Genomic DNA, 10,871 nt, shown 5'->3' on the forward strand with positions numbered 1-10,871 from the left:
GAACAGAAAATTTATATGAACGTGTTTGAACATTATTGCTATTCCTTTAGCTTATAACATTAAAGTATAGTTTCATGAAAACATTACAATAAGCTAATTATACAACAGAAATCTCAATACACATGTAATCATACAAAATAATTTATCGTCCATAAGTCACCCATTTTATAACTTTTTTCTCATTGTACTTTAATATATTCAATAGATAATACATCTATATTACTTTATCACATTTTATTAGTGTAAGTTGAAAATGCACATTTGGAAAATATGCTTTAAAAAATCACTTGGACAAGACGATATGTCGATATTTCTCTGCACAACACTAATCGCGTACGCTTAACGTAATTGGCGGAGAGTGTGCAATCCCGAATAACTCCGGCACTCAATTGAACAGTCAATCATTGTGTCTGTCTGTTCCGGTGGCCCGTTAACTGTCTGGGTGGTGCCTGTACGCCGCGCATGCGACGAATTTGTCACGGCTTCGATTCCCTCTCTATTAATGAAGATACCCCCCTCGTGGGAATGCAGACTATTTGTTAATTTCAACAGCTTTTAGGGTAAACATAACAGCGAGGATGATTAGTGGCATGTTTTAAAAACCATTGATTTATCGATAATTCTACACTTTTTTAATAATACACAAAACCCATTCCTGCTTTTCCATCTTTTGGAGTCTATTTATAAACGTAAAATAAACTGTACATGCTGAGCGTTAAACAAAAAGTAATGATAAGGATTTACAGTTTCAGCTCATTTATTTTAAAAACCATGTTCAATTAATTACACCTATACTGAATGCATATTATTCCCGCCCAAACTTATGTTTTCTGGAAGTTTCTGATCCAAAATAAGTACAAGCATGCCAATAGAGTGCAGTCGCGACACCAGCATTAAGATTACGAACTATCAGAGCTCGACGATCCCTTTAGTCCAACCCCCGACAGGCTTTATTGACCGAGACAGAGTTAACAAAATAAATGGCTTAAATTCTACACCCGTAATGAATACATAGGAGGGATACTGAATAATCATTGTTACGTTGCATTTTGGGCGATGCTGTTTAAGCCTGTGCCGCAATTTATAAGCCAATAGCGAATTTATTGAATTTGAAGGGTATAAAGTTACATGAAAGCAATTGTCTAAAATGTAAACTTTTCGTAAGCTAAGTTCTCATGTACGTTTTTTCATGTTATTTTAATTATTAACATGCCAATTATTAATGCTGGCATGGCATTTAAATTTTTAAGTTCCACAGAATTGTACTATTAAATTTAGGTATCTAATAATGATTGTACATTAGAAGCTAACTAACTAATATTTTTCGTAATTGTCCAAGATCTCCCTTTGTGTTTTTAACATCTTTCTTTTCACTATTAAACAATCAAAATTAAAAATAATTCAATTTCGTAATCGCTACCGCTCATGAATTGGGGTGAGTCACAATAGGCACGCGCCGGCCGGATGCAGTCGCGGAGCGCGTGCGTCGTCGTTACTGACGCTCAATGGAACGCGCGGAGGCGCACTTAAAACATTTTTATTGTGCGCGAGGGTTGGAGTCTCATTGTGGACCCACCCCCAACTCACGAGTAACATATCTCATAACCAATGATAAGAAACATTAATTTGCTTGAACGTTTGTACATAATTTTTATGATATTCATACGGTACGAAAGCCTAAATTTTAGGCCTGTTAAAGAAAAAAAGGAACACTGTAAACACATTACGTTGGACGTACGGTCAAATTTAAGTCGGAAATCTAATTTTTCCGATTTTTTTTACGAAAAATTAAATAACTTTAAAACTATAGGAAATCGGGCAACATGCTTTGCGTTTAAATGATAGCTATTGAGGTCCTATACCTCCACAAAACCGTTAATCCGTCCGTTAAGAATCACCTGTATAATATAACAGAAATTAGTCCTAGTACGGAAAGCAAGCTTCTACCAGGGGAAAATACACCGATAAATCAATACAATGAAACTATGCGTCGTGAGTTACCTTTTTCTAGTTTCATTTCGTGAACCGGTGTTTATAAAATAACAATTAAAATTTACCGTTAACATTTCAATAGTTCATTACAATATTCTCTTCGGGATTCCTCAACTAATGTCGTCTAGTTTGATAAGTAACAAACAAGGCAAGTGTTTAAAAGTAATGTGTGACATGAAGAAAAGACTTTTACTTCATGATATGAACTTTTAGAAGAAATAAAAAAATGATTAGGTAAATGACTTGACATGTGACAGAATTGTCACTTTACATTGTCATGGTTTTATTTACTTTTACCTAGTAATATTTTAAAATTACTGTTAATGAAGTAAAAATTTTGATTCGAACAAAACAAATTTAAAAATGGCCAGCAAAGAATATTATGAACGATGGTTGAAAATAAAAGAAGATTTCGAAAAAGCCTTAGCCGCTGATCAAAAGATCCAGGATTTAGCATCAGACGGCATAGGAATTAAGCCTCAAGCCACTGCAATAGAAATAATAGCGAGAGTATACTCTCAGTACTGCATATTATATAATCGATTATGTGAATGCTACGATCAAATGGATCAAGTACAAAGACGTCCATACATCAGACAAATTATTGACACCATAACTTGTCGTTTGTTGGAATTAAAATCATCATTAGAAACTGTTGAATTCTTTGAATATACGTATCCTGATAACGCTCTTAAACAAATGCTCATAATACCTCAGGATGTAGAAATACTTTGCCCATTTTTCTATCCATTTGAAATTAGACAAAAAGAAATGCAATATGTCATTGATCAAATTTTCGCTGGTAATCGCATAGGTGATCCCACACCAACTCAATCAGAATTAGAGCTTCGAGAACAACAACGCTTGGAAGAAGAAACGAGATTAAGGGAAGAGAAGGAAGAGGAGATAAGACGAAAATTAGCACTGGGCGAAGACATTGAATCCATACACTCAGAAGTACTTACTCCTGAAGAGAAAGAGAAAAGGCGACTAGAAGAAGAATATAACCGGCATGTGAATAATATTCAACGTATGGAACGGTCAAGAAGCATTGTTAGACTAAATGCTAAAAAATTGAATAAAGATAATGCTTTATATTTGGAACTTGCAGGTCTTAAAAAACCAGAGGCATCGCCATATATGAAAGAAAGAGCCGCTGCGCTTATTAAATCGATTTATAAGCGATTCATGGAGATAAAGCGAGAGCAAAAACGGGAAAACAAATTAAAAGAAAAACTTCAAATGATTATAACCTCACAACCTAAACCATCGGAAAAAACAGAATTAAAAAGAGTAGAACAGATACGCCGCAGTTATAGACAAAAATATCATGAGAAGTGGTTAGAAGATCATATCAAAGAAAAAGCTCACATTTTACAAATCAAAGAAGATTATATAATGGACGATATAACCAGTGAAATTAGGGAGTGGTTTCGAGTGTGGTATAACAAAGTCCGTACATTTGATGAGTATCCGTGGCCTGAAGAGGGTGGATCAATTTTAGTTGTAAAAGGAGAAACTTTTACTATAGAAGAATATATTGAGTATCGAGCTAAGGAAGATAAACGTCTGAAAGAAGAAGCTGGTAATCCAAAATCTAAACAACAAATTAAAGCAGAAAAATTGGAAGCAAAATTAGAACAAAGACGTATAGAGAAAGAAGCATTGGAAAAAGAGAAAAAAAGATTTAGCGATTACAGAAAATCACGACTCAATCCAGCTAATGATCCGGGAATCTATTTCAATGTAGGTAAACAATTTGAAAAGTTACGAGAAGCGTGGAAAGATTATCAGACACAATGGAGAAATATTGATGTACCAGATCCTCCCTTAGAAGTAATCAAAGGCTACATAAAAGATTTAGTCGTAGGCACCGCTTATCAAGAAGTACATTTACAATTGCGGCCCATTGTAGATGAGTTAATGAGATTAGAGTTAGAACAGTTAAAGGTGTCGCTCAAAAACGATTACAATGTCGCTGGGATCAGCAAGCCTCCTCAAAGTGAAAAAAGGAAAAAACCAAGGAAACCTAGGGTACCGAAACCGGAGAAAGTACCACCCGCCAGAATGTTTCAAGAATTGTTTGACGAAGGTATCATTAAGCAGCATAAACATCTAACTATTGATGATTTTTGGGGCGACAGAAACTATGCTGCAGCTGATATGAGAGCAATTGAATGGACGCCAACGTTCCCACCGCCATGCCTAGGCGATGTTCGAGAACAAATAAGAATTCGATGTTTGTTAACGCTAGGTTCATCTTGTCGCAATGCAAACCGGTCCCTACTTCTTGTGGGGCCCAAAGGGTCAGGAAAGAAGACACTCGTTTATGCATTGGCAACTGAAACCAATTCAATTTTAATAGATCTATCACCATTTAATGTTTATAACAAATATCCAGGTCCAAAAAACTTAAAAAAGATGTTTAATCTAATCAACAAAGTAAGCAGGCTTATGCAACCCGCTATAATTTTAGTGTCGGACGCTGACAAAATATTTTACAAGAAAGTACCTCCCGAAGAAAAAATGTTTGACCCAACACGATTACAAAAAGACTTATATAAGGAAATTGTGAAACCTTTATCAGACAAGGATAAAATTCTAGTAATTGGAACAGCATCAGAACCATGGTTGACGAAAGGCGCTTTAATGTTAAAGGTATTTTCATCTATGATCGTATTTCCTCGAAGCGACTACGGTAGCATATCATTTATTTTAAAGAAAATTTTGATGAAGTATCATGGCATAGATAGAGAATTTAACGTTAATTCTTTAGCACAAGCATTGCGTGGTTTTGACATAAACACTATAAGGCGTGCCATTGAGACAGTGCTGAACGGTGATAGGATTGCACAATTATACTACAAACCACTGGAACCTGCAGAAATACTGAAAGCAGCAATGAACGACAGTCAATGTAACTACATAGATCCATTTGATTATGACATGTTCACGCAATGGTACCTTGCGTCTTCGCCATGGGGAGGAGAATATGCTTATTACATGCTAATGCTGGAGTCGCAACTTAATTACAAGTTAAAAGAGGAAAAGAAGAAGAAAAAATAAAATAACTAAGTATTGTCATATATTCATTAGTAAGTTATTTTTTTAAAATTCTATGGTCAGTTTATGTAAAAACGGCTCTTTGACCACTGTAATGGATATCGCATCATCAATGTTTTAAAAATAACGGTTTGTCATTAAAGTTTGTTTTATACTGCATAAAAAGGAATTGTTAAAAATAATTATTATAAACTAAAATTATTTGTATAAAATACATTTTGGAAAGGAGTTATAAATGCGTATTCTTTGTCATAGAAAAATGATTTTATTGCCTTATTGTTAAAGGAACATAATATACAATATGAATATTTGTCAAAAAAGAAAAAAATGCAAAAACTTTGTTCAATATGCTAGTTTAAGTCTTGTCTCCAATCGTATACTAAAGATTGGCAATTTTAGCATAAAATCTATTTATTTTTATAACAAAATTCAAATAAGTTCTAATTTTTCTCACCTACGACGCTTTGGCAGCACTATCTACACACATAAAAAGCTTTCGATATCTGAGGTAAAGCTTGTAAAGCGCAACTAGTTCTTTAGGATAACCAGAGATGTCGCTGCGAAGTCATTGTTTTAATAGGTTTTATTTTTGTAACCGCCGGCAGATGGCGCTTTTACAAATATTCTAACAGACAAACAAGAGGCCATTTATATTTAATAAATTTGAGTAGCTTAGTTGATTTCTAGGACACGATGTGTGTAAATTATTTGTTGTTCTTACTATTTTATTATATCTTTGATAAACTTGACTGCATGACATTAGATTTTTTACTTTATTACTACCATTAGATTTCTCTACAGAATTGTGTATTTTCATTACAATGGCTTTGCCAATGTGTTGAAAAGTTCAAACAATTTAATTTAAACAAAAATTTAATTCGTTTGTAAGACAATTAGTATAGGTACAATTAAAATTCATTCGTTGTCATGCTTTACCGCAAACAATCCGTTGCTTCGCAATTCGTCAGTGCACCGGGACGACCAATAATGCCTGGTTTCCCCAAAACTGGGTCGCGGTGTCGGTGCTCAACGAACAAAGCCCACACTGGGCTGCACCCACTACCGACTCCACTTCCCCGGATGCCGCTGTCTCCGCTCCCCGCCGCCATTTCCGCGCGGACGGGGGAACTTCCCCAGTTGGGGTGGGGCAGACGCTTCCGTCAAGTCTGCCACCGCGCCGGCACTACAATAGATCCTTTATTCCTCCCCATCGCTAATCTAGTAGGTGATGCGATTAGGAGCGTTTTAGTTGTCTCGATGTTTTTGTGGTTTTAATCTTAATTAAGATGAGAGTCAATAATTAAAAAATCTTTAACCTTAGCTCTATTTATGTATTTGATTACTAGGCGACACAAAACTTAAAAGTGACAATTTTTTCGTCTGAAATATGTTTTTTTTATTAACTATATTAGAGCCTTACCCAAAACATTTGTGACTAGTTGTGGTAATTAAATAGTTGGATAGCATTAATCTCTAGCTTAGTTAAGTAAAAAGCTCATTGTTTTTATTAGTTCGTTTTAAACGTCAGTCAGTTTATATATGTTCCCCTTATTTAAGTTATAGGTAAAATGAGCCTTTTAATGAAAATTTTGTAAAAGATTTTTAGCAATCTTGTCAATCATCTTTACTCAACCTTTTCTATACGTATCTAAAATAGGTAAAGATTCGTTATTTGAAATGTACTTTAAATAAAACTTTCAGACTTCAAGCGTAAGGAAATTGAAAAATGGATGTAGTTTATTTTGTTTACCTATAGATAAATCCAATATTGAAACGACCGCTGTGCGACGTGTACGACTCAGACATTTGATTTGCACTTCGAACAGACGCGACGCTTTATCCAGAGTTAATTTAAAATTAATACAACCAGGCGGCGCACAGGAAATGAGCTTAGAGCCGGCGGTTGTAGGCGGGGAGGGGAAGGGGATGAAAATAGGGGGGAAGAGGGGCTTGCGAAACGGGGATGGAAACGACGAATTAGCTGGAATGGTCGATATAATTTGATAACCGACGCCTATAGGCAAGTATCGAAAGAGCTTTTGGTACGGAATTGAAATTTATTCTTTTTTTAAAGAGTTTTCCTGTTTACTGTTGACTAGAATGACGTATACTTATTATTATACATTTTTTTAACAATTTCCTCTAGAAAATTTTTAGCAACCTTGTTTTATAAGATCAAATAGTAAGTTACAGCTTACAGCTACGTAATCTAAGTGGATTTTGTAATATCATATGATTAATTCATATTCAGAGACTTCTTGTTTTACATTATAGTTATTTAAAGTTATATATTTCGAGCAAGAGTTTACAGAAAAAAAAACTCGATAAAGAGATATAGACAGAAAGTCAGAGGGACTACAAACGATCAGGGCTCAAATATTTCGTTTACGAAAATTCATAAAATCACATTATAATATAACTTTTGAATACAACCCTGTTCTCTCGTGTGTAGTTGGTCTTCGGTGGTGTATTTAGGCGAAAAAAAAAGTAAAGATGATTAAAAAAATTATTTAAATTAAATTATAACATGTGCAGTGTGTTATGGTCTTTTATTTCTTTATTATAACAGTATTAAGTAGCGACACACTAAATAGAGATCGTTATTAGCGTTTTTACCTAGAAAGCCGAAATAACACATAGGACGGGGACATAGGAATAGAAGAGAGACAGATAATATATGAGGATATTCTATAATATAAATGTTAGTATAATTCCCTTGTACTCATGGTTTTATTCAATGATTGAATTAAAAAGTTAATTTAACTTCGTAAATCGGTGAAAGGGATATATCTCTCACAGACCGGAAAGCTGCCAACAGACAGAATGAGAGAAAACCGACGCCTTTATTGAAAAACTTTTTGTTGAAACTTCCATTTATTAAGCGGTCAAAACTTATTTAAAAATGTTCTTACATGCGGCGAAATATCATTGAATAAACTATTTACAATGTAAAAAAAACTATTTATATTAACAATTAATAAAAAAATACCAAATATGAGAAACATTTATTAACAAGCAAGTATTGCATTTCTATTTTATTTTATTTATTTCTTGCAGTATCAATTAAAGTGGAAAAAAAAATACTTCACCTTGTACGATGAATGTTGATCTAATAGTAACAAATTAAAAGTCCAAGGCTTTAATCTGCGTCCGCCCGCCCTAGCGGAGCGGCAACGCGCCGACCGGAAGTGAGAGGAACGGCAACCTCGCGACGCCATCGATCACGGCACGCACACACGCGCACTACGCTATACACACCGACACCCGCACGCACACTACCAAATCTCATTTTTTTGAGTCGTTAAAATTTTAGATTCCCTGACACTTGGGTGTTGAAGATGCAACATATTGCTTGCATAAGCTGTGGACAGAAGTGAAAATTTTATAGAAATTGAAGGATTTCACCTTAAATTTGTGAAAGAAAATAGGCTTTTAATCGATTTTTTTCTTTAAGCTTGTTGACCCATGATTTTAAAGTGACTATTTAAATAATCCTGATATCGATTTTAATTTCAATTTTTGATTTCATATTTCCGAAACACAATTAGAAACTAAAACCTACCTACCGTTTTACAACTCAAGACTATTTTATTAGAAAGCTACTTTTTATGTCATTGTTTAATTTACTTGTTTCAAATATGCAAAGTTAGAAATAAAGCTTTTTATTGCAATGCACTGTTAAAATCAACGGTACCTCCGGAGCTTTATGGCGACTATAGTGATTGCGACATTTGAAAGAGAATTTCATTAAGGCAGCAAAGCGCTGTGCCTTACTTGTTTTATTGCCAACGAGCTAGACGCTTCAGACTGAACACTTTTTTCATTTCAGTTTGTCGCGATCAGATTGAATCCCTTCATATCTATGGATTCCTATGTTTATGTGTCTCAGATAATACAATCTGATTCCAACTAGGAGATAGAAAACTATTAACTATGTAATTGTAAGTTTTATATACAAGGCTCGGTAATTCCGGTGTAAATGTGGCTTCATCTACATTTGACATAATACGTTCCGTAAAACTTTCAATTGCAAAAGTACTCGTAAGTTCACATTAAAACGGGAATCTTCGACGAGTTTTTCTCTTATACAAAGTCTAGCCTTAAAGCGAGCTTTATGCAAATTAATAGAATAGCTTCAGAATTTCCAGCGCATCGCCGTATCATGTCAGATACCAACAAAGGCCAGGAAATGCGTCGTTCACACTTGTCGAAAATTCTCTCTCCGCATACGCTTTAAGTTTTACAAAGCAAACTGTAGGGACGCTCTAAAATGAAAGGAAATTGATTAATTAATTTATTTTTTTTAGCTCAAGAATAAAGAATTACTGTAATATTAGAAAATCTTAAAAACAACACCGTGCTTGTGCTAAACATTACAAAATCAATGAAGAATTCATAGATATTTTTATTAAAAAAGTTACTCTAACACACCGATTTATTAAAACTGATTTATTAAAATCCGTAATAACTGTACGTTAAACTACTATTTCTTCTTAAATTAATATTAATTAACTTTATTAATAGCATATGATAGCTGCACCCTATACCCTATGCAACTCACTCACTACATTTAAAATTCAATATCAATGCTTATTAACTATTAGATAAAAAAAACAATCACAAGTGTGATAAGGCACCGGAAGTGGCCACCTGCGGTGCTAACGCCGGCAGCGATAGACCGGGGAGGCTTTGATGTACGCCGATAATGCGGAAACACATTAGACAACGTTCATAACACTAGGGCGTACTTTGTTACTTATGTGATGAAGTGAGATGATGCTTAGGTAAGATTTTGAATTTTTCATATGCGGTTTTATGATTTTCTTTAGTAAATTTTTTAAATAGATAAGATCTTCATAATCAATAATTCAAAATTGAATTAATTATAAACTCACTTGTTAAACGCAATGGAATCGACTTGATAAGAAAACTTGCAATGAGTGATTTTAACATTTTTATTACTAAAATAGAATCCTCAATAAGAAAACTCTAACTCAGAATGAATATCACATTTTGTACTTTAAACAAAAAAAAATACTTTCTAGTATTTCTGGCAAAGCTTGTAGTAGGGGAATGGAATACGTTACAACGTAGCAGTCGCCATATTTAATCGGATGCGGACTAACCTGTGAATCTGTGAACGAGATCTGTCTATGAAACTTTTGCTTACATTTATACTGGGAGATGACCTGAATAAGTCGACAGTCATTTATTTATTTATTTAACACGATTACCATTATTTGTAATACAATCGATTCGATCTTATTACTAGATTCAGTAACATAAGTAATATTTTATTACTAGAAAGAATATCGGTAATAACTATAGCAAAATTATTAGTAATTTAAAACTTTAACAACCTATTTTCTTATTAATAAAATATGTCTGCAACTAATTTTCCATATTCTGGTACTCTTGGTATATTTTATTTACTTGGTAAACAAAAAAAAAACCCTTTTGCTTTCATATGTTTGATATAAAAGGTCAAATAAATTGTATAGACAATGGCTAGCACCTGGCAATGATACAATACGGCTAAAATCCAGCCAATTATATGGACAATCATCAGAAAAGGGTGCGCGAGTCGGTACCTCGGAAATTTATGAAAATAAATAAAATCCCGGCAAAACTCGACCGGCTGCCGTTTGCGCTTTGTCCTCGTAGAATTTAAAAAAAACAATACGGTCTTGACAAACGGGTATAACGATCGCGCGAACACTTCTTAACGACCTCTGACAAAAAGCTCTCGACATGAAATTTTACTTATTTACATTTGTTTTGTTTTAAAATCATACAAATACGAATATAAAATACAT

At 34.0% G+C, this 10,871-nt stretch overlaps 1 protein-coding gene across 1 annotated transcript; it reads left to right on the forward strand.

The window, feature by feature from the left end:
- Nucleotides 1-2,258: 2,258 nt before the first annotated feature.
- LOC106101768 (IQ and AAA domain-containing protein 1-like) lies at nucleotides 2,259-5,217 on the forward strand. The gene has a single exon (XM_013281105.1). It carries the CDS (start codon nucleotides 2,356-2,358, stop codon nucleotides 5,056-5,058), a length of 2,703 nt encoding a protein of 900 aa, XP_013136559.1. The 5' UTR covers nucleotides 2,259-2,355; the 3' UTR covers nucleotides 5,059-5,217.
- Nucleotides 5,218-10,871: the final 5,654 nt, after the last annotated feature.

The sequence above is a fragment of the Papilio polytes genome, unplaced genomic scaffold, assembly GCF_000836215.1.
Source record: "Papilio polytes unplaced genomic scaffold, Ppol_1.0 DF823957.1, whole genome shotgun sequence".
Taxonomy (NCBI): domain Eukaryota; kingdom Metazoa; phylum Arthropoda; class Insecta; order Lepidoptera; family Papilionidae; genus Papilio; species Papilio polytes.